The sequence below is a fragment of the Fringilla coelebs genome (genome assembly GCF_963513975.1).
Source record: "Fringilla coelebs genome assembly, chromosome: 1".
NCBI lineage: Eukaryota > Metazoa > Chordata > Aves > Passeriformes > Fringillidae > Fringilla > Fringilla coelebs.
Window position 1 is genome coordinate 108250065 of NC_140028.1, and position 25894 is coordinate 108275958.

General features: G+C 40.2%; 1 protein-coding gene across 1 annotated transcript in view; it reads right to left on the reverse strand.

Annotated features, from left to right (window-relative positions):
- Positions 1 to 214: 214 nt before the first annotated feature.
- Positions 215 to 25894, reverse strand: part of ULK4 (unc-51 like kinase 4) — a gene marked incomplete at its 5' end in the record, with an annotated part of 208993 nt that continues 183313 nt past the window's right edge. The window contains 2 exons of the mRNA XM_084202800.1: positions 215 to 309; positions 3245 to 3333. Of these exons, the coding sequence (XP_084058926.1) occupies positions 225 to 309; positions 3245 to 3333 (174 nt within the window). The 3' untranslated portion in view covers positions 215 to 224. The remainder of the gene's footprint in view (positions 310 to 3244; positions 3334 to 25894) is intronic.

The following is a 25894-nucleotide window of genomic DNA, read 5'->3' on the forward strand; positions in this document are numbered from 1 at the left end:
AGCAAAGTAGTAACCAAGAATTCATCTTTACAGGGATTTAAAAAACAAACTACCCCTTCCCCACCCCTGAATCAGCTTCCCTCCCTTCCTGAGCCAGCCCAAATTCTGCATATGGTGCAGTTTAGATTACTAAATGCTCAGCTCTTCTGAAGGTGTTCCTGCAGGACCGAGGTGCTGAGCAGGGTACACAACCTACACATTTCAGAAGGAAGGTCAAAAATTGTTCACTTGGGAGTCTTGATATTTTCATGTCCCACCGCTCTCAGAATTTCAAATGCCAAGGAAGCAACAGCACTGTCAACGTGAGAGCTAGAAATTAAAAACAGTAACATTTATTAGATGGCCTCAGGAGAAAAAAATATTTTCTTCAAATTCCACATTTGCCTTTATCTATGCCAGAAAATTCTGAGTGGCCATTAACTGCACTCTCTATCTGCTTTTCTGTTAAGCAGTAACATTTAACCAGTGACTCTGCCCTGTAGCGCATCTTGAGTAGAAATGGATCTCAGCTCCAACTCCCAGTAACTGCTCCCTCACTCAACCTCCTCTGCAAAAGAAGGCAGATAGAATTTATCACACACCTTGTGACTCCTCACACGCACACTTCCAGCCTGGCAGAAAGATGTATTTTCACACACACCCAGAGCCCTTTGCCTGCAGCACCGCTCTGCACAGGCAGGCACTTCCACTCCAGGTGTTGCCCACCTCCTGCAAGGAGGAGCGACTGCCCCTCCAACCACAGCCCTGCACTGGGGCCCTTTGCTTCCTCACCTGAGGTTTATATATTTTGCCTAATTTTTTCTTCTGGAAATATGTTTTTTTTTCCTAGCTTTGGAACAGAGGCTCTAATACATTACTCCTAGTTAACAGAATGAAATCTTCTTATGCACTCCCATCCCTCATCTATAGCTTAGAAAGGACATCAGCAGATCAATCTGCAACTTCCTTTATTGCTTCCTTATGACAATATCTACCGGTACTCCACACTTTGGGAATACAGAGCTAACAAGAAAATCCAAATGATCAGTTCACGTTACATAAGCCAATGTTGTAATAAGCAGCAGTTTAAATCAGCTTTTTGAAGCTAATTCATCTTAGCCACTGCCTTTACTGAAAAATAAATGTCCATGATCCCACATTTTAAAGCATGGATTTGATTCCAGGTTGTTAACTAAGCAAAATGGGTTGGTCATGTCATTCTTAAAGCTGCCTGTTCCAACGAGCTCAGGAAGCATCACTGAGAGAGAGTTTGGCAATCCATGGCTGCTACAGGGCAGCAGGGGAGCACTGAAAGCAGCTTTCAATCCAACCAGCGCCCTTCTCTTAGCACTTGACTCCTTGGCTGGACACACTTCCCCTTCTGACACACAGGGAGAAGGAGAGATAAGAAACCTGTTTGTAAGAAATGAGTAAAGCAAAAACACTCCTCCAGCAATTCAAACCAGTGGTAATATGTGCGTGGAAGGGCCTGGGAGTTTAGACTACCCCGAGGACGGCTTAGATCCAGGATCTCGGCTGTAGCTGCCTCTAAAATATTTCCAGTTCTGCAGGAGATACAGAGAGGCTCCTAAACCAGGTTCAAAGCACAGGTGAGGGGACCAAGTTTATCAGGTCACAAGGAATGTTTTGGGAAAAATGCCACATAAGGAAATGTGAGGAGAAGGCAGAATATGTACACCTTCCATAAATAAATATCCATTCAGCTAAGTCTGATAAAGCTTCCCAACTCCAGGCTTCCTCTGCCTGCCCGTTGCCAGTTTATGCATTCTAAGTCCATTACAGCCCCAAGAACCAAGCTCAGTCCCTCTCAGTCTCCTCTAGAGGCAAATGGATAGGGACATGTGTTCCCTGAAGAACGGGAGGAGGGGAAATGAAAATCCATGAGTTCTCAGGGGCTCTCTTGTTGCTGTTACAGTGCAGAAGCTTGGCACAGCAGAGGGACCTGGCTCACCTTACTGTGTCATAACAGTCCTCAATGGCATCAGCTGGAATTTGATCTACTGAGCATCTTGTGTTAAATTAAGGTGAGTGCTCTTGATTTGGGCTCTATAGTGTGTGTTTTTCTGCATACAGAAACATACAGACTGTAACAGACTACTGAGGAAGCCAGAAAAGCAGAACTCAAAGACAATGACTGGGCTGTCTGGTGCAGCTAATGCTGAAATGCTACAAACAGAGTGAAAGTTGTTTCTAACAGAGGAAAACCCTGTCTTCCCCCACTCTCATTTTCAGTGGTGGTGCCTGTGTCTCCTTTGGGGAGAGCTGACATTTTTTTTTAGTGAGATAATTTAATGTGTCATACAAAACCCTGTGAGTCAGCAGCTGAGTGTGCGAGAGGGATGCTGACTGCTCTCTACAGGTTTGGCTGGTCCTCGGTGTGCATCTCCTCGCACTTGCCACATCCCAACATTTCCTCTCCATGTCTGCCTACATCCTCCCTTCCTTCCAACACACGGTACATACATACATACAACACTCTGCCATAATGCTGAGGAGCCAGTTTTCCCAAAAGCCTGCATTTGGGAGGCAAAGGGCACTGCAAAGATTATCTTAGTGTTTCAAAAACTGACCTTGGAAATACAATTCCTCTATGAATTTTAGTCCAGACAGAAGTGAAATGAAGCCAAACAGCCCACAGCAGAAGCATAAAATTTGTTTTGAGAGGCAGAGAACAGCCATTCATTCCTATGTCCAGGGGTATTAGATGAGGGGAAGTCTATGGGAGATGAGCTAAGCCCATTTGGCCCATTTGTTGGGACTAGCACCTCTGTTCTTGCAGAGAAGGCCATGCCATTCCCCTAAGTCCTGCGCCTTCAGCAGAAGCTACAGGTAACCTTAAACAAAAGCAGTCCTGTTCTTCTGCCCAGCATTTGAAAGGAATCAGATTTCAAGTGCATCAACCACAGCTACCTTAAAATGGGACACAAATGTTGCATTGTGCATACAGCCCACTCTGCCAAGAACTCCTGACAGAGGGACCAAGGTTTGGAATAAAATAATAAATTAAGAAAAAAAAAATCCGCAGAATTGACACACAAACGGAGCTGGACTGTGCAGCAGCTGAGGATCAAAGTGTGCCGCAGGCTGACAGAGAGGACTTCGGAGGAGAGCAGTGCAGGGAGGGGGGCCAGGGACAGAAACCTGAGAAGCTCTTACTGCACAGAATTACAGAAGACCGTTGCAGACAAAAGAGGAGGCAAGCGCTTTCAGCCCTGGAAATTCCTGAAAGCCTGAGGGAACTCACCTGGCAGTTTCGACCAGGCTCTCCAGAGCCTGGATAAGAGCATCGCCATCATTCTTCAGGCTCTCCAAGTGCTTCTTGTTTGAAGTTATCTGGAACAAAAAGAAAGGACCTTTACCAAAGGCTTAGCAAAAGATGATTCTCTGTCATTTTTGTGGGATAAGAGAGAAGGAAACAAGTTACAGCATTTATTACAATTGTAAAAGGAATGTGACATTGCAGAGACTGATGAGAAAGTCCCTTTTACTAAATTTTAGGCAGAGACCATCTAAAATATCTTGGCTTAGTTAACAGTATTCACCCACTCACATTCTGAGTCCCTGCATGTGTACAAATTCACATATCACAGTCTGACAATCCTGATGTCATCCTTAGTATCAATGCAAATACAAACCCCATTTAGTCTGAATCCCAGGGATATCTTGGGGAGACAGTTAATTTTATTTCTCACTTCAGGGAAAAAGTAACTAAGCTTCTACCAGCCTTCAGATCAGGATGTGTGGGGTTTCTCTGGGAGAAACCAGGTTAAAATGCTGCAAAGCTGGCAACTGGATATGGAAATTTTTCTCACCCCTCATCAGTCATTAGGAGTGTTACCTGCGCAGGACTGTCACCTACAGAGCAGGGGGTTGAGTGACCAAAGCTACTTGCCCTTTTGTGTCAAATGCATCCTGATTATAGCTGATTTTGCTGCTGGTGTGGTTTATTGCATGAATTCACAAAGACTGGTTCATTGTTTCTCCATCCTTAATTAGTACAACTACACAGCTAAAAACAGCCACATGTTTCCTGGTGGTTAAGCAGGTGAACAGGAAGGTCACAGGAACACAACATGAAGCCTCATGCACTGTAGCTTGAACAGACACTGAATACTTGGCAACTTGATGAAAAGCTCTTGTATCTCAAATAAATTACTAAAGAATCCTGGTTTGCGTGTCAGTTCCTGCTTGCACAGGTAAATAAATCTTGGCTGAAGAGAAAGGAAAAGGGGAGGACCAGACCAGCTGATTATTTTGATACTGGAGGAGTTAACGCTAGAAACGATGACTTCTAATCCCTAAATCTGGCAAGGACTTGTAAGCTTTAGCGTGCTGTGGCTGGCCCTATTTACCATTGATCCAGCATCTGGGCAACACGCCTTCACATCTCCCTCTTAAATCACAACAGAAGCTGTATTTACAGCTGCCATCTCACCATAATTTATCAGCAGTGATTCTGCAGCAACAGTGTCACTACATCTATAATCATAACATCCTGTAGTTTAGCACTTACAGGGAATAGGGACCTGCCTGAAATAAACCAAAACATATCCTGTGTGTTGGAAAAAAAAACAGTGATGCCATTACCTAAACACAAATCATTGGTAAATCCTGATTACAGATGGTTAAACCTTTTTACTCTCTTGAGGTTTGTATCTGATTCTCTCAGTTTGTATTTCAGAAATCCAGTCTTCTCTATACGTTACCTGCTAGACACACAAAATGTTTTGGAATCTGGGTTCTGAATGTGAGAACACCACCACATATAATAGGAGCAACACAGGGAGAAAAGTACTTTCACCACAAGACATTGCTTTTTGTTCCTAAAGAATGGTTATGCCTCAACCAAACACTTCCCTGCAACTCCTGTAGCTCACCAGCTACTGCCACATTCCTTGCGCTTTCCACATTCATGCCCCTTGTTTATCCTGCACACTTTAAAAAGCCAAGAGGTCACGGGAGGGAAGGTCACTAGGACTGAATCTTGCTCCATAAAACTATCAGGTCAAATAAAGGTTACAGATATCTCTTACTCTACTGCATCTTAACGTTTGGGTGCTGACATTTGTACAACCTTCACAAAACAGCCAATGACATCATACAGAGAACATTCAAAATATGCTCAACTATAAAAGAAGAAAGATTTAATTCTAAAATTATCTATTTCAAGCAATAACTTAGTCCAGTTGAGTCACAGGGTCTGACTATAAGCCTGCCCATGCTGCAGCATGCCTTGCGTCACTATTAAGAACACATTTCTGTGCATATAATGCATTTGAATAGAAAGGATTAAAATGGCTTTATATGCACAGAAATTGTAAAAGACTGAAACAGAAACACCCATGAGATCATCTCATCACCTCCCTGTTAGACTTCACTGTGCAGAGCAACTTTCAGCCACAAGCATTGGGCTCCCATGGTATCCATCCACAGGGGCTACTCCCAAAGCTAACAAAATGCTTCATTAAGATACTTTCAGCAATAAAAGTGGAAGCACAAGGAGGGAAAGGATCAGCATGAGCTGCCTCCTGTCCATTTAAATTAAGTATAACCCAAATTTAGAAAGCATTTTCTTGACAGGGTCAACTACCAACTTTACCCGAGCTAAGGGGTGCTGGTGAAGAACCAACCTGTCCAGTCGGCAGTGCCAGCTATGCCCACAGAGAACTCGCCCAGACCAGGCAGGGTTGCACAGATTTACGTGGGCGGCTGGGGCTTCCCCAGCTCTTCCTCACCAGTGCCCACAAAAATGCTTCCTACCCACCAGCAGGCACCCACTCCATGGGCCTGGGAGGAGATCAACTCTCTGCTAGCAGGAAAACTGCATGTTGAACACAGCTACCTGTGGGTTTTGTCAGCACTCCCATGCTCTGATCACTGGCTCTTATTTGCTCTTTATCTCGGTCTGAGTAGATCTGATTGCTCCCTGAGCAATTTGAAGGTCTCTTACATACAACAACAGATCACATCCTGCTTCATAGGAGCCTGTGAGAAATAGTATCTGAATCACCGTTCACTCTCAAGAAGAAACTTTACTCATGTTTCCTATTTAAAAACTGTTCCAGTTTCATCTTCCTTTTGCTCCGTAGGTTATATTAAATTATGACAGGACATAAAACCACCATTCACCAAAATCTGAGAAATTAATGTATTCTTCACTTTGTTATCTTTTTCTTCTACCCACCATTGCTGCAGCTTTTATCCACAGCAGTTCTAGATCTCATTCATTTGGAATTTTAACAACTAGTTTAATGATCTCTTGTAATATTGCTGTTTGTTAGGGCTGGCTGCAACACAGGTTCAATGACATAATCAATAGTTATTCCTTTAATTAAAAATGTAATTAAATCTCAGTTTAGTTGTACACTCACTGCAATTTAACAAGAATTTCAAAATTACTTTTCTATATTATGCCTACAACCATTCAGCACCTCTCCTCTCCTCAATCCTGTTAAACAAGTGTGAGCAATAAGGAATATCATGGTTGATACATAATAATCAATATTTCCAAAAAATTCCAGAAAACTATTCAGAGATTATGGTGCTGCTAAAGATGATTGTAGGAAAAGTTATTATATAAAACATTTCCACTGGAATATGTACTTCACTAATAAATGGAGGAGTTTTGCATTCTTACTCTAAGAAGGGATATTTGCAATTCAAATTTCAAGAAAGAGAAGGAACTTAAGGGCAAATTACTTCTGTTAAGGTTGGTTTCCTAATGCTGAACTGCTTTCTCTGATTAGTCGTAAGTCACATTTTGTAATTTACAATGGAGAAAAATTACCTTGGCAGTAAACTACTCTCTCACCATTTTTAAAAGAAAGAAACTCTTCTTTGTTGAGGTTTCAAGTGAACCATAACTTGATGTCTGTGAAGTAAACTGGAAAATAATGCAAAAATAACAAGCTTTATATTTGAAACGTTTTCTTGGTTGAAGAAAGGTCTTGGAAGCATATTCAGCTTCAAGTATAATCTTCTCAAAGAAACAACTGCTGGGGATGTTCACCATTTGCCCAAAAAGCTACTACCTTGCCTGTATACACAGATACAAGCAAGACACCTCAAAACATACCGCTTTCTCGCAAGCTGTTTCTTTCTCTTTCCCAAACACACATATTTTCACCTCATAAAGCGATACTTCCCTATATTTTCATCACAATTTAATATTATTAAGCTAATTACAGGTACTCAGTTCTTGCTCAACTTTACTGGCACAGGCTGAGAGCAGCCACATGGGTAAGAAGCTGCTGTGGGCTGGTTTATCAGAACTACCAGATCCTCACAGGTTCAATGTCAGCATCACCTGAATATTGACACATGCTGTGAATTAAGTATCTTTTATCCCTTGATGGAAGCTTTTCTGTGAATGGAGCTTTTACCTTCAGCTAATACTGCAGTAAAAACAATCAGTAATACATTTTTTCAATGGACTAATTGGGACCCTATGTAGGACATGAAATATGATATTAAAAATTAAGTTTCCAGACTAAAAAACTTTAAAGACTTGAGAACACTCCTATTGCCCTCTAGACACTCTTTCAAATAATGTCTTCATAGTAAGGGCTGTTCCTGCAATTTTAAATATGCATCTCAGACTTCTCATTCCTACTTCCATCTTTGACTGGCTGAAGGCACTGTGAGTAGGACACAGAGCCTTTCATCCCCAACCAAAGCTACTGTTTCAAATGTCATCCAGGCTGGTGGTGACTGAAAGTTGATGGCTATTCACAGCTGCTTAGTGTGACCTTATTCCCATTTTTTAAGGAACAAATGTCAAGAAATATAGTGGGGTTAAAAACATTGCTATAGCTGATGTGACAGCCCAGCAAATAAGTCAGTGGGACAGTAACTTCAGAAATGAGGCACAATGCCTGGGTTGGAGGGGAAAACCTTCTAGTGTTGTGACCCATCTTATGCCTTTCCCAGGGCATTCAATGGTACTTTTCCTCCCAGACTGTCAATGCTGAACTATTCACACGCACTGCAGTAATCAGATAAATCACGTCACTTGGTTTATTATTCACAACTCATGATGATGTGGCCAGAAATATGCAGCTATTCCTTCTCAACAGAGGAGCACAATAACCCAGCAAATACTGCAACCAGGGACTCATGCACGTGACCTAAACCAACAGATCCATTGGCTGTGGACTTATTAAATATAAGCATTTATTTAATATAAATTGCTCTCCAAACATACACACTAAGCTGGCAGTGCCCTGAGGAATTATAATAAATGAACTCATCATTTCCCATGACAGATCAGGTGGATCTCTCACTTGTGGAGGCCTGCCTTACCTTTGTGTACTGAAGTGCCAGTCCCAATAAAGCATTTGGAGCCTATCAAGTGGAGGTTGTGATGATGACATTTAATTATCAGCCCTAAAAGAGGAATCCCAAGCAGGAACCCAGATACCTGCACAGTGCAGGGGGAGTGCTGCTTCTGAAGGGCATGGAAACCTCGTGTGGAGAATGAAGTTACCCAAATTCACTCTCCTCTCTAGAGCTCAGGTTGCTAACACAGCCAGTGAAAGCTCCCAATCCAGACAGCACAGACCACAACACCTTTTCTCAGTGCCCCCACAGCAGGCTACGGAGGTCCTGGGCTCTTCTGTAGTCCTCTCCCCTTTTCTAAGCAAGTGAGCATCACATTTTGATGCTGCAGCAGGGTTTCCACTGGATGGGGAGAGGCAGGGAAGTTTGGATGGCTCCCATACAGGGAGTGAATAACATAGGGCCTTGGCAGGAAGGCAGTTGGCAACATGGCTCTCCAGGTACAAGTTAAACATGAACTCTCATAGAGGGCAGGGAAGCACTCTAGCTTTTAGGGCAATTTTACATCTGTGGCAGCAATTTTCTAAAATACAAAAGCAAAACAACTAAAACTAGTAAAGAAAATCCCATATGCATGCAGTGGTCCTTTGTGGTGCTTAATCTGACATTAGTTACACGTGCTCCCAGCAGGTCTGTGGGAGAGGACCCTCTAAAGACTAAGTGCAGCCAATTTACAGGTTGTGTAATGAAAATGAATGGTTACTCTAGTCAGGATGTGCTGGTGTAGCAGAGGAACACCCAAAGGCAGGGTGCTTATAGGGATATCATACGCTTACTAGGATGGCCACAAGTTATTTTTGGTCTCCATAGTGTAGGAGAGCTCATTCTAAAAGGATAAAAACGTTCATAGCATTGCTTCCCTGCTACTCCTCTCTCTACACATGGTTCCAGCTGGAGAGAGACACAGAATGTGTGTGTGGGAAGAACAAATCAAGTCAGACAAGTTATATTTATGTTACTAATTGCCAAGTCACTTGAACAGGCCTGAGCAATGCTACTGGACCATAAAAACAAGAAATGAAACTTACAAAAGCATGAGTGTTCCAGGTGTGCTTTGGCAAGCATATTGCAGTCAGGGATTGCAGACACACAATTACAAAGACTTTGTGGCCTTCAGATCCTGCAAATACATGTGAAAACAAGCAGGTATCTGTGACCAAAAAAAAAACCCAACCCCACACTACATCAGACAGCTTAGCCCTGATTTTAGAGTTCAAGAATGTTTTTTTTTTCTCTTTATGGATAAAATTCTTGTTCCACTGAAGTCAACAAACACCTTTTGATTTTGATAAGGCCATGATTTCATTCGAGGTGTTTTGTTTTCTTCTAATTTGTATATGTGTGTGGAGGTTTATTCTAAGTTCAAAGCCATTCCTGCGGGTAACTTGGAACCGTCCCAGTTTCCCGGCAGTCTGAGCGCCACACTGGCTCGAGGACTATTCACAGACAGACAAGGAATGTCTCCCACACGATAGATAACTGTTAATTGATTTTGGATGTTTCTTGACACCTATTCACTTTGAGGCTATTCTCTGCCCTTCAGCACATACATTTTGCACACAGAGGAACGCTCTGTGATTGTTGTAAAATTACCAACTCTAAGGGGCATTGTCTGAACATAAGAAGATTCATAAAACTGCAGGGTAATTATTGAACAGAAGGTACTCTCTGTCTTGTTTGATTTTTAAAGTTAGATTTTATTGCAAGTGCTGTTCTCAGCTCACTTTCAGATTTCTCTATAATCCAGAAAATATCCATTATTGCAGTTTCCACCCTCTTTAATGAGTGAGTTTAAAATATTTGACTTAACAGAACTGGATAGGGCAACCTCTTTACATCCATTATACAACCAGCTGACCACAACAGCTTTATTAGCAAAAGTAAACTGCAGTTCTGTCTGGCAAAACATGGCTCAAGGGTGCTACAGGAGACTTCCACACAGGGCTGCAGTGTTGATAAGTTATGCATGCTCAGAAGCCAGCCCAACATCTATATGGCGTTGGAAATAAGCACTTGCCATCCTGTTGCTGGTGATCTCATCTGCAAACACAGGTTCATCTGTCACCCGCATGCCAAGGACTCCCTGAGCTACTACTTCAGACCAGTTTCTCTCTGTCCAAACAATGATCTCAGCTGGCCCCAAATATCAGCTTTAGCCAAACTGGGCCACATACTAAGCTTACACAAAACTTTGCAAACCCTTGATCCCTCTTCCTGCGGCTTCTCATCAGCTCCCTGTCCTCACCTTGCTGGAACAGGTGAGACCACCACCTCCCAGGTACACCTCACCCTGGTAGTCTCTTGTAACTTCCTCCTTATAAAAAAAACAGGGAAATCCACTGGAAGAATTTTGCATTTCCACAGTTCAGATCCTACGTTTCTGTTCTTTTAGGAGCTGTTGTAAAGGCTCCTGGTTGTCGTGGAGCAAAGCAAACTAAAAATAGTTATGAACAAACACTAAAACAACACACAGATTCACTGTACATCTAGATTTCCCCTCAAGTTAATAATTCTCTGAATCTCTCACATTCAAATATCCTTTATAGTCTTTCTTTAATCAGATTTTCTCCTAAAATAGCTTCTGACAAGTAACTTCCAATACTTCTTAAATGTTGATTCCCGTAACTCTTTTTCCAGTGATACTGTCTTTTATGGCCTAATAATTCAATCTGTGAAAAAGATCCTCAAATTTCAACATCTGTCAACCCTTATGTCTCCCTGTAAAATCACAAAATAGTCTAACTGCAAAGGTTTTCTGGAGTTAGATCAAACTTTCATTGACGTGCTCCATGGGTTAGGGATGACCTTCTTTACTTTCACACACATGTTCTTTTCATGTTCATCTAGTACAGCTAAATAGAGATCTTTCACTCACACACTCATGTGCATGCAAACCTTCACTTTTGCTTCAGTGAACTGCCTTATCTCAAACTCTGACTGGTTTTCCCTCTTATTTTCTCTCCCCTGTCCTGCTGGAGAGTAATAAGGCAGCATGGTGGGCACCTGGCATCCAGCCAAGGTCAGTCCACCACACATGCTTTGACAATTCAAATAATTTCAAGCATTTACACTCTTGCAAGGGTAAGAATCATGACCACAGATAACTCATCTTCTTGCTATTAGGAGAACCAGTGACATATTGGAAAGTGCTGACTTTAAATGGCAATTACCATACAGGAGAAGTATGCAAGCAACCAAGCAATTGACAATTTAATAAATGCTGTTATGTCTAAGAACACAAACCCTTGAACAGCCATGCAGCAATGCTCAGGTGAATTGGGCAAACCCCTAGGAAGAACCAAGAAGTCTCTGTTAGGAATTTGAAGCTTAATGCATACAGACTCCAAAAAATGGTACCTACAGCCTGACATTGTTCCTTGTCCTGCTTTAAAATGCTCCTCATAAAGTTAAAAGTCTACTATGCCTTCATGAAAACAAAGTGATGTGAGCAGAGCTGTCCAAGTTGTCTGTGCAATTCATGTCTGATCGAGTATGTGAAATCCCTAACTGCCCCCGAGCAGAACCTCTATATAGCATTGATCAACTTCCATGGAGGATGAAACTAAATTAGATGGCTCATGAGGACATTTGCCATAATCTGGACTTAAACACAAGACTCCAACAATTAGAGATCTCTACAACTTGGCTTGATAAATTAGATTTATTATTCCAAGAAAAGCAGGAATAGGATGAGTTAAATTGAGAATTAACAAAGATTGCAAAACACAGATTACAACTCATTTGTAAAGAATAAAAAGAGTAGCAAAATCAGGTTAGAAAAATCATTCTGAGCAATGATTTTGAGCTAAATATTAAAGCACCAAACATTAGTTCCTTTGTAGCCCCTACAGACTTGATTTCCAGGGACAATAAAACTCAGACACCTTGAGGTTTTCCTTAAGTACCAAACAAGGACAGTCTTGCATATACAGGATAAAAACAAAACCACCCCTCCTCCCACCAAAATCCAGAAAAATGCTCTGAAGATTTTTGTTACTCAGGGGAAAAAAGGATCAGTGTATTTATGCTTCATGTAAAATGCAACTAGGAATCTAAATTACTAAACAGGGATGTAAGTCTATAAAACACCAATTTCTGAGGAAAAATATGCTTTATATAATGGTTCAATTTCCATAAAATTGTAAAAACTGTCACAAAAACAAATGGACTTCTGAAATTGATGCTTGCTTATTGTCATGTGACAGATGGCTCTGGCTGCCTGGCAGAGAGCAAACAGCCACCTTGTTGGCTCACACTGGCCTCAGAGAGAATAATTTCAGTCTGTTTTTCATTTAACAAGTCCAGTTGCATTTATGCATCTTTACAGCAGCAAGTCAGTCATCCATGTGTAATTACACAGAGGAGGTCAAAAGGAAGTAATAGTGATGAGCCCAACAGATGACACAGCTTGGCAATCTCCACAGTATTGCACTATGTAAAATTACAGTGCGCTGAAACACCAAATGAGTCCAGCAATACTTTTGTGCCCACAGAAACAATGAATTAGGACTCCCTAATGAAATAACAGTGATAGTCATTGGGAATTACACTGGCCTTGAATTTTGAATTGAATAAACAGGTTGCAGGTTTCAGAACTGCCAGTTTCACTACACAACCCAGAGCCAAACAGCTGTCTCTGTGAAAAGATCCTATTTCTCATTGCTGACCATGGCAGTATTGCTTTTCAGACAGCTCCTGTACCTATTCATAACCATACTGGGCTCCCAGGACCCAAATAAGCACAGTGATAATTGCTGCGGGGGTATCTCAGAAAGCAAACATGTTCTGAACAAATGGGCAAGTAGCTTCCTCTAGGGACTTGAGTCTGCAATATGCCAGCCACTGGAATAGACTTCTCATTCTTGGTGCTTTCCAAAATTAAGAACAGATCCCATTTTTGATTTTCCCATCCCCATCAGTGTCATTAAAGAACACCTGTTGCATACTGACTGAAAAATGTCAGTTGTGAAAACAACCATCAGCCAAAATGCCAGTCCAAATGTGCACTTATATACAGACATATATACTTACAGACTTACACTACTTATTCCAAATAAACAAAACAGTATTTAACACAGAATGAATGGTTCAGTAGGCCAAGTTGTCAGTAAACATTCACAGCTACTTCAGAGATCATCCTCCCTCACTGGCCTCACACTGCAGATAACCACAAGTCGTCAGTACATTTGGGTTTTGGGTTTGGTCAACACTTGCCTGTTCATTAAGTTGTGTTTGGACTCCATACACTTCATCGTTTATGAGCCCTGCTCTTTCAATGACATCAAGAAACAACTGATTTAATGAGTTCACATCAATTTTCTTCTTTGCCTCAACTCACTCTTGGCTGACTGTCAGTTTCATCAAGGACTGAGCTTTTCTCAATTTGTTGAGATTTAGCTCCTGTGCAAAAGAGAAATTCTTGAAGCTATCTCCAACAGAATACCATCCTATTGTCCTTTATAATTATATTTCAAAATAGAGATGAATATAAACACAGTGGAGTTTCTTTGCTGCGACTGCAAAAACAAATGGGCTTTAAGACAAGGTTAAATGATTTCCAGCAGAAACTTGCAAAGAGAAGATAAATCACCCTTTTCTTTCAGCACAATGCTGTGCAGTCACCTTCATCTTTTCTTATCAACTGCCATTTCCACACATGCATGAAGTGCTCTTATTATGTTAGGATCACAGTCTTTAACCTGGCAGTCCTCTATCAAAAATAGAAGAAAAAGATACTAAGGCCATGAGTCCAACATGATGTCTCTAACTACTGGCATGAATGGTAATATAATCCTTTACTGTTAATTACATAAGTCAGGAAAGACCAACACTCATTTTATTTAAGGATAAAACTCAAGTAGCTGGTAACTCATCCCTGGCAGTGTAAGAAGAAGGGTGATGCATGACAATTCTGCATAACACTTGACAGAAGATGGAATGAGGGGAATAAGACTGGCTGTCTGTGCAGGCCGTGGCCAAGGACAATTTTGTCCCAATGCAAATGCCCAGCTGTAATTGCCAAAGTGGGACAAGGCAAGGAGGAATATACCACTGTGTCAAGAAATTAGTGTAGAAGTCATGAAATATCTGTTCAAATTGTTCATCCTCTCCACACAGAAAGCTGTCTGGCACTGTTATCACAGACACTCCAGTTTATCTCCTCCATTGTGTAGTTAAACAAATTTAAGCTAAAATAAAATAATGCAATTAAGTAAAGAGTCAAGCAATCACAAGCACTTCAGCTAAAGCAGTTCAAGAGATTACCAACCAGTTAGCTAGAACATGAAACCTATGTATATATGCACTGACTACATGGCAGTGTCAAGTGGGCCGGCTTGAAGCACCTCTGTTGGTGATATACAGTGATCTATTTCGGTCTGTGCTGCAAAAGTTGGGGGGAGCCCACAGAGGTGGCTGTGTTGTCTCAGCAAAGGTAGCATTAATTTCCAACTGAGCAAGCAATAGCTTCTGCAACTCCTTTGCCCAGATGGCACCATGATGGATTATTTTTTAATGCATCCTTATTTTTATAAAACATATTTTAATTGAGACTAGTTATGTCATCAGTTATGTTGTCCAAGGAGGTTTCATTTGGTTTAGCTGCTACAGTAAAAAAAAAATGTAAAAAATCCCTGTTTCAACTGTCTGCTCCATTTTTTTATCAGTGGTTCCTGTCCCCAAAGCAGAAAGGGGAGAATAAGATCCCTGTTTTAATCTCACTTGCTCTGGTTCCCAATTTAGCTGGAACAGCCATTGAAGGTGTGACTGCACAAATGCTGGCCTGAGAAAGGTTTCCAGGTCTGTGGAGTAGGGACAGCAGAGAGGCAGGCCAGTGAAGCAGTAGTGGCGGACCACGCAGGGCAAACTCCACTGCTGCCACCATCTCATAGCCTTAAGCATGAGCTCACAGACTTTGTCATTAAAAGGTGGAGATAAAGAGGTAGAAAGATGAAAAGAAACCTTTCAGCAAAGTATATAGTAAAGGCAGAGTCAGCCCCGTAAAAACAAAATCTGCTGAATTTCCAAAGAAAACCCTTATCCTATAGGAAGTAATTTAATTTGGATTGGAAAGCATTCTCTGGAAGACATACTGACTGTTTCTCTTTGTAACTCTCTAATACAGCAGAGATTGACCTTTGCATTCTCATTTTGATGCTTATCTTAAACAAACAGCCTAGAAGTCAATGTCTACTTGAAAAAATTAGGGAAGTGCCTTTTCTCTAAAAGTGCAGAGCAAGTCCTAGGGAAATAAATTAATAAATATGGGGCCAGCAGCTGTGGCTGAATGTTAACCAGCTTTGTGATGCTGTGTTTATTTTGCCATGAAATGCTTGCTGAGACAAGTTAAACTTCAATCTTGAATTACATGATTAAGTCTTTCAGGGAGAAAACTTTTGTTATCTCAAAACACATTTTATTTCAGTATGAGCACAGGAAGGAATATTTTCTTATTTTAAACATTTTTGCTTTTATCTCATGGGTGAATGTAGTGCTCAAGGAATGGATAGCACCGACCAAATGCAAACTTATTGAATGCAAAGGTTCTGACAAACTTAGCCCACACAGATGGGGCTGAGAACCTCACACCTGGCTTACAGCACCGTCACTTCGGCAGTCTTGGCTTCAGCTGAAAAGACAGTCCTATTGAACTGCGTAAAAACCAGCTACCCATAGTCCAGCTTTCAGCTGTGATCTAATCAGGCTGTGAACTGGGTATTTTTTCCTCTCATTTTCACTTTGACTATGGAAAAAAAAATCACAAAGCACTATTATCACACGAAGGTATTCATAATAAATATGCACAGGTTACAAATAAAGCATTTCTAACTTAATAAAGCAATTTGTTTTCTTTTAGAGGTTTCAAGTGAAAATTCCTGACATTTTTTGCTGATGTGCAGCTAATTACACCAGTGTTTTGCATTTGCCCTTGCACAATTGCCACTAACAAGATGTGCCTTAAAATTAGATGTTGCAGCCCTTACACTTAACCTGATTAGGTCAATAATTTAAATATTAACAGTTACAGAAATGCAGGCAGAGAGATTCTTGTTAAACAAGAAGTCATTACATACTCTTACACTGTATTCTTTTAAAAACACAATGGTTTCAGATGCAGAATGAGCACCTGGATGCCTGCCACAAGATCCTGCCTTTTGCTCCTATGCCCACCAATCTTACAACTTTGTCCTCCAGGACAAGGTAACTGAGTCACAGTGCAAACTTAATCATGTCACAACACAAAGCTGATGTGATGATCTCATTACTGTTCCAGGAAAAGGAATAAACTCAATTCCTGTTGACATCAGCAAATCCAGACTTCAGCAAAGACCCACAAAGGCCCTGACCACATAACAGAGAGAACAAGTAACATGAGTGGCACTCTATTAAGGAAACTATTATTGTAAGCGAGATAGTGACAATGAGACTTTTAAAGACAATCTCAGTGCTTTGTCAGAGAATTTTGTCAGGATTTTAAAGGAGATTTTGAAGGATAGCTGATTCAACCAAGTTCGTGATCCTTGTTTGGTAAATTTAAGGTACCAGGAGATTACCTTTATATCAGGATAAAAATAGTTTTGTACGTTAAAAAAATAGATTTATTGCACTTTTTCAAGCACTCAAGACAATCTAAAGTGGCTAAGAGGTTCATTTTGAAGCTCTGCAACCTTTTTGTAATACTATATTTGGATGACTGCCTAGCAGAGTATAAGACATGTAGAAACAAAATCTAAAATGACTAAATCTGACTTGAAAGAATACCTGTCTGATCAAAGCCCCTAGCTCACCTGTGTTTCTTTTTTTGGTTTGGGATGTTCTGGTTTGGGGTTTTTTGTTTGGGTTTTTTTTTTTTTTGGTAAAACTAACTAGCAGGAAGTCTTATCTTCTGAGAGTTGTACTTAAAACTGATTGCTTATAAAGATTTGAAGAATGATTGGGATTATCATTCTAAAACAGCACCCAGGGGAACTGGGCGGATCAAGGAATTGCTAATGAGTTATTGAGTCTTTCCCATCAAAACTGCTGATTTAAATTCAACCCAACACAAAGTTCCCCCAACTGGTGGACATCTGATGATCTGTAAAAAAATGAGGTGATGTTCTCACTCTATTCTTAGAAAATACATGTTGAACTGCCAGGAAAATCATCACTCTTTGCAGTGGAACCAAGAAGCGAATTGACAATGAAACACTTTATAATAGTTTTTATCCCTCAATACAGTAATATAAGACAAGGCATTTGCTTTCTGGATCAGGTTTTACTTTCTGGAACAGGTTTCCCCAACCTGTTCAAAATAAGTTTCAGCCTCTAAGCATACTATAGTAAAATCAAATAAAACATTTTAGTGAGGTAAAAATTATTATTTAAGTTCCAGAGTAGCTATATTGGGCTTTAATGACTTATAATTTACAGAAAGGGCAGTGGTGGATGTTAATGAGTGACTCAGATGACTTTCTATTACGCTTTTCTGCAGGAGCAGTCATTATCACAAGTCAGTTGCTCAGAACATAGCACTCTCTAGTCCTCCCTCTCATTTAATAAAAGCCAATTAATCATTTCCAATCATTTACGTGCTCAGTGAATTTAGAATCTGGTTTCATTCACTCATAAATTACAGTAAATCTATCATTTTAATTAACTAACTAGTCATAGCTGTTCTACAGACATTTTGTTTGTGCGAACATACTTTAGCCTATGAACTATTTGCAACTCTTATTACTGTGATTCTTGGTTTACTAATTGGATTTGTGACAGATCAGCTGTATGACATATTACCTTTTCTCTGTCTTGACTGCTGGGTCAGATTGAGTCTCCACCTCCCTGGCCTCAAGTTCTTTGCTCTTGGTACATGACAGGACTATCAATCTCAAGTGGCTACAGTGCAAACTAAGCCCACAGCCTGCACAGGCAGATGGACTGATCTTACCTGCATATGAACCAGTGGGTTGGGCACACATTAATTGACACAACATGACCACAACCTGTTCCACTCATACAGCCTTCTTCCCTCTTTCCTTCCTCCCCAGAAGTGCTCTTTTCCCCCCATAATCCAAGCCCCTTCTCCCTGTGAGATCTTCCCTCACCACCCACATGCACAAGGGGAACCAACCAGTTATCAGAGCAAGAGCCAGCCACATGCTTGTGGTACTACATGGAATGGGGAAGACTAGGTAAGTTCTTTGTTGTGTTTTTCAAATGATCCCTCTATAAAAGCTCATGTCTTACCAGGGAAAACACTTCTTCCTGTGCTAGGTCCCAGGACAAATCTAAAGAGATTGTCCCTCGGACCAGGAAGAAGGAATAAGGTCCTTCTAAATAATGAAAGTTGCTGACTAGCCGAAAAAGTTTCCCTCCACAGTACCATCAAAAAGCTCCAGTAGGTTCTAAGATGCTGCTTACAGCTGACCAAAGCCACCAAACACAAGAAACACTCCTTAGCAGGGATAAAGAGGGACATCTTGAGAGAAGATACCATTTCTTCTCCTGCTAATTCTTTCCTTTCTTCCCCTTGTGCCTTATGTATCCTGATCATTCCACACCCAGTTTTCCCAGCCATTCTTCCACAAAAACCTATGAGCTGGTGCTGGAAATTTGTCCTAGGGAACAAAATCAGCAAACTTAATTCGTGACAGGGGCAGATTCCTTCACATCATTAGAGGAGGTCACTGCTGCACTCATTGCCTATGTGTAGAGACAGTGATATAAGAAGGTAACAATCACCAATATCAGCACTCATGAGTCCTTGAGAAAGCCCTGGATTTGGTCCTCTGGAATACAGTTTGTGACAAGGAAAAGACCACCTTAGAAGATGCCAGAAAAAAAAATCCATACAAGTACTAGGCTACCACTTTTCAATAAAATCAAGGTCTTGGGTCTGATTTCTGTCATCTAAGGAAGGAAAGATTCCCTGCCTTCCAACTAGGTCTTCACCTAGATGCTGAAACGACACCAGCATTCGGTGTTATCTTCCCTGCCTAAACCTCCGCTTACAGCTCCAGCTCTTCTCAGTCTCCATTTGTGGTCAATACCAGAAGGCTTGGCAAGAGCCACAATGAACTGGATCCAGAGAGAAAAGGTGTACATAGAGAGCCCTTTCTTCTTGCATTGCCTGTAGGACTGTTGGAGGTGTGTAATTCTCTGCCAGGAGGCTGCTAAGAAGCGTCCTGGTACCCTTTTACATTTTCAAGGAGTAGATGTATGCACATGCTCCAATCTCTTCCCAAAGAAGTTGGATGCGTCATCAACGTGCCTCAGCCCAGTGGTCGTCCTGGACCTAGGCTTTACACTCTTCTATCACTCAAGGATGGTTGCCTTCAGGCAACCATCACTCAATTGCCTTTAGGCTCCTGGACAACAATTTTAGGCACTAGATGACAACTTGCAAGAGCCCTCCACCAAGTGGCCCTTTTCCTGCTGCTGCAGTACAAGGACTGGCACATACCTTCTCTACGTCCCAGCATCTGCACTATGAAGAAAAGATATTTCCTTCCTATCAAGTCCAAACTTCCAACAAGCCTATACAAAGCCTATCTCATCTGACTGGCTATTATAATAATGGCTGAAGGCTGACCTTAGTCAAAATTAGGAGCTTGTGCTCATCACACAAGGTAGCAGTCCACAAAAGGGCCTGACCAGCCACAGGGGAGCTCCTTAATAATTTCTGGCTTCATGGACATTTTTCTTGAATCAATTTCCAGCAAGCCCTAAGACTGGTATAAGAGTTAGGATGATTTTTCTCTAGATACATTATGCAGTATTTATCATTACCGAATGCTACCGCAATTCTGTCACCCATTCAATCAATATTTTGATTTGTCTGCAACTCTTCACCATCAGCCCTAGTTTCGAATAATTATGTATCATCAAAAAATCTTTGTCATGTCATTCCACATCTCTTTTTCCAGGTAATTTATGAATGCATTGCAGAGCAAAGATCCTGGTGGGCTTATGAAAATAACCTACATTTACAGCATAATACTGGCCATTTATTATTTTCTGCCATTTAAGCTACTATTAAACTGTGAGGAGAACTTCTCAGTCTCAAGGCTTCTCACAGCTGCTTTTGAAAGTTCTACTGAGAAGCCCTAAGAAATGCCTTTTCAAACTCCCAGTCCACTATATCAAATGGGTTACAATTCTTTATATACTATTGACCCATTTGGAGGAACTGGATAAATATGACTTCCCTCCACAGACATCATATTGACTCTAATGTAATCCACTGTATTTATCTTTCTGTTTACTCATCCCTTTCCTATTATCATACCTAATAGTTCAGCCTTACAGAAGTCAGAGTTAATTGCCAGAATGATCCCTGGAGTCCTTTAAAAAAATGTTAGTCTAGATAATGGTTTACTGATGGGCTGCATATCAGAACTACAGGCTCAACAATTTCTTGGACAGTTCCCATTGGGACCAGCTGACCTGTTATTACTCAATTAGTTAAATTGTTCTAAAATATCTTTTTGTAACACTTTAATTTTTTTTCAGACAATTCTATATGCTGAAAAACCAGATTGATCATAGATGATCAAACTGTGTGACAGGCAAAAAAATCAGAAGTCTGATAAGTGATCTTTGTGGTATAAGTCCAAGACTTTCCCTCTTCTTCAGAAGAATACTTCTTGTGTCAGTCTAGAAAGTGAATTCTAATGCAAAGTTACAGTAATTTTTCAAAATCTTTGTAAATAGTGATGAATTCCTACCTCCACTGCAGATGATTTATGTTCATTTGGTGAACATTTGAGCTATTAATGAGAACTACCCCTGAACATGAAGAGTGGCATCTTTGTTTCTTATGAGATGTTTTTAAGTACACCCCTCAGATTATAACCTGGATGACTGACTTTGCTAAATTACACATACTAATCAACTTGGTACAACAACACAGACAATAATCTAAATTACCACCATATTTCCAACCAGCTTTTTTTAGCACCTTAATATTTATGGATATAAACATTCTAAGACACATAGAAGATTGCAGACTATAGTCTGCAATGGTCCTCTGATGGACACCCCATATGAAGGAAGGTTATTTGATCAGCTTGAAATTATTTCTTATCATTTCCCTTGAAACATTTCCTGGATAAATCTCCTGGAGACGAGACACCTTCTAATTGTGTCCATCCTTTAACACATTTCCATCCAAAAATTTCATATACCAGAGGGACTCTCCTAAAAACTGGCACTCAGAGTGACATTTCTTGTATGGGGCCATTTATGAATTTGCTCAGGTAAACAGAAATAAGAGAAGTTTTTGAAGAGTATGTTCCCATGTATTTGTAGCATATATATGACAAGGACACAAATATATCATAACAGCATATCTAGCTTTTGACTCTGAGAACAAATGGCGGGTGTATTTGCTCTTGTTTAATGTGAGCACCACTGGGAAGCACTTTTGAAAGAATAATAAGGCAATGGAAAGGACTAAGATACACAAAACTATGAGAAGAGGGTAATTTTGTAATGGGTATATACTGTGGGAGTCCTCTGAATGGATGCTCAGACCCAAGAAAAGCAGAACCTTTCTTCATTTTCTAAATGAAATAAAAACTTCTAATAAAGACAACAGATTAAATATTATTGCCATAGGACATGCCAGTGCAGTAAAAGTAGAATATGCTAGCTTTTCAATGAGAAACAGAAATCACTGGTTTAGAGTTGAGAGAATAAAATATAGCAAGCTAAAATCAGAAAATGTTGCAAACATATCTGAGAACATTACCAAAATAGTCTTGAGAACAGCGTGCTTACCAGATTAATGGGGGGAGAATTTGCATAATTAAAAGGCATTAACAATTAACGTAATGCAAGTGAAGGAGCAAGAACCTCATTGCGTTATAATTATGAGAACTATTTGCCAGTCTCACTTCAAATTTGACTCAGAAGCTTCAGACACATCAGTGGCATTTATATGAGTAAAAGTTACTGGAATGACCATATTTAAAACACATTAGGGCCACTAATTTGTAGTTTATCATTTAACCAAAGACTTGTTGAATACATCACCAACCAACATTGGGGGAAAAAAATGAGAGTAAGTTCTCTAAACAGTCTTAAAGGCTGTGGTACAGAAAACATTAAATTAGGGGAAATGTCAAAGAGTGGTTAGGGTATGGAAATAGATAGCTGATGGGTACTTAACAAAAAATGCAAATATCAGATTGCTAACAAGGAAGTCTCCTGGGTGAGACTGCCATAAAAACAAGCTGAAAGCTGGCAACTGGGGAGGGCACAGAGAGATAAGCAAGTGGAGGTTATGGCCTTTCTCTTCCTAGATCACAGGAGAGGATTTAATTAGTGGTTAGGGTTATCCACAGAGCAGCTTCTCCCATGGAGAGCAGGGGGATTTGAAAATAGGACAATGGCATTTTAGTAGGGCACAACAGCTGAGAAAGGATTCTCCAGTGAATAGGGAGCACTGGTTCACAGCTTCTCCTCTCCCTCCTTATTTTGAATTAATTCAGATCTTGGAAACTGAGCCACTGCCTGTGTTCAAGTTGTTTACATGGCTGACTGACAGGAGATAATATTTCTTTACATCTCTCTTTACAGAAGCCTGCAGCAACAGATGGATTTTGCAGCATAATCTAAAGGTCAACAACTTCTGACCAGCAAAGTAATGGAGAACAGACCAGGCTGCACCAAGTTCAGCACAGGGGAAAACTAATTAAAAATTATGTTCATATTTAACCCATGTTTCAGAATTGCAAAATCACAGAGGGACTACCTGAGGCACCTAATATATGCTCAAACTAATAAATGTTTTTCGTAGAATGGAAAGCTATGCATAAATGTAAATCGCATGCCAAATTCACAAGTGATTTTATGGTGGTGTGTCTGAAACAGCTGAAAATTATTTTCAGGAGTTATAGATTGGGAATAAAACCCCCAAACTAAATCCAAAACCCCCTCAAAAACTCCCAAACAAACAAAACACTGTTAACATGAACATTCAGAAGGCCTTATGCTTAATTAAGACTTCCATGCCATAAACTTGAAATGTTCTACTTCTCTTCCAATGAGAAAACTGGTTCAACCCTGTCATACTGCTCAGCTGCCCTCACTTTCACTGAAATTTCTTCAGCTGCCCAAGGCTGTATCCCTCAGCTCCTGAACATCTGTCAGACTCAGGCACTAAACAAATATGAGCTATGCTTAACAGTAATGCATACAACCACAGCATCCCATCTAGAATAACAGAAGGATCAGTCAGATACCATTTTTTATAGCCTTTCACAAAGAAATCAGTTTTTAAGACTGATTAAAACATTAAGAAAAATTTTCAGCCTCAGACTTTTAAACCAAGCACAGAAAATACACATATAAGAAATGAAATGCACATTTTAAAGAGCTGGCTAAAACACAGACTTTGCTCCAGTTGTTGCTTTGATTCCATGATACCATGAAGAAGACCAACCAGTGGGAATTCAAACATTAGATCACAATAAATCAACACGGACGAAAACATTAGCTCAGGCATTAAATTTACATTTTCCAGACCATTGGCTCTTGTGACCCAGAATATACTGGGAAATTTCAAGTTCTACTGTCAGTTCTGTAGCTCTGTTTCACTTTACCCCAAAGCAACAATCATGAAGTGCAGGCTCTTGCTTCACTCTCTTGCCCTACTGGAACATATTTATTTTAAGTTATGGCACACTTACAATCTTACTACACCGAGGAGTAGTAAAGAAAAGGTGCAGGCTCAGGCTCAGACTGGGATGATGCACACAGTGTTTAAATGGAAGTAGCAGCTGTTGGGGGACCATACAACCAGCTGCTTACTGCAAGAAGCTTTAACATACTCAGGGAGAAGAGAACTTCCAGATACTAGTTTCTAATATGGAAGAAATCTTTAATGAGCACGTAAGAAGCTGCCACTTTTTTTTTTAAAGGGTTTCAAGCTTTTAAAACATTTCAAATAGGGAAAGATTTTACGGGATGGCAAACCCACAGTGTCAAAACAGAAGTCAAATTCTTGCCACAGGCAGCAAGCTCTCAGGAAAGCAGAGTTAAACAAAAGGCACTAGAATTTTTAAAATTACAACCAGATAATAATAACAACATAACACCTCTTTATAATCTTGCAGAAAACTGAAAATTTCATCAAGAATAGCTAATGAAAGTTTCAACCTGAGGAGAACACCTTTTATGAAAAATCACAGCTGAAACATCCTAAAGTTACAGGCAACCATTACACAACAGAAAAAGGCAGAAAATCCCAATAATCAGCAACCACCCATGCCATATTAATCCCTGTCTATGTCACAAAACAAAAGAAAAAATTACTATTTTGCTGTCTTTGTGGCTAACATGCTTTTAAGCATGCTCTGTCTCAATAGCATCACACAATGTGTCTCCTAAGCATTGTGCTGCTGTAAAGACTTCCCAGCAGAGCTGTTTGTCTTCCCTGTCCCTCTATTATTTTAGAAATCAAACTAGAATAAGACTGATGACAGTCAGTTTAAATATGTCTGTTGCTACCACAGTTTCAATAGCAGTACACAAAGGCTTTAATGCACCTCCTGCCCACTACCATTCAGCCTCCTCAGCTGCACTGAGCAGACCCAAAGGACACACCCAGAAATGTTCCCCTTCTTCTTTTCCAGTTGAACAATGGTTCTCCTCAACTTACAACTTTACTTCTCTTGTAGGAAATTCAGATAAATAAAAATCAACATAATTTGCAAGGTTGTGATGGGAGTATTGCCCAAGTACACTGTTTCATACTCTCAAGCAACATTGAATCACTTATGGAATACTTCTAGTAATAAAAACAGAGCACAATAAAAATGCATATTCTAAGTTTTCTCACAATAAATTCCCAGCTATATGTAATGCAACATCTCTAATGCAAAAAATATTCTACAGATACAGTCTCAAACCCACACACACCTCTTAATTTCAAGTTTCCATGATAAGCCTGTGCTGATTTGATTTGCTGATATAATGCTACTGAGAGTTAAGAGTTTCTCTAGTGTATCCTCACCTCAGCTGGGACTAAGGAGCAGAAGAGCCAGTCACTGATGCACACCATGAGTGGGTATCCCTCATGTATCTGTCCAAGCAAAACTCAGACATATGAGGTTTGGCCTTCACAAATTTCTCAAATGAAATTGTTTTCCTTTGGATCAAGTTACTCATGTTGTTAATAGCTGGCTCATCAAAGTAATCTTGAACAAAAAGTAGTTACTACAGTTATTGGGACATTAGATAACTTCTAAAGGTTGTGGAATAAACTGGAATTAATACAGAAACTTTCTGTAGGAAATTACTTATTTTTAGAGATAAAATTAAATCCACAGGAATCTCATCAAGTCAATATAAATTTTTTTTTCCTCTGAAATCATATCCATTAATATTACTATCACATACAGGAGAACTGATTACAACCTGTAATAACTTTGATTGAGGATTCACACCTACACTGGGCAGGAGAAATATACCCATGTCAGTGGCTTGTTCTATACTATGTAAATTACCCTAATGATAGGGAGCAATTTTTTTAGTCATTCATTCATTCTCCTAAACACCAACTTTCCAATTTATC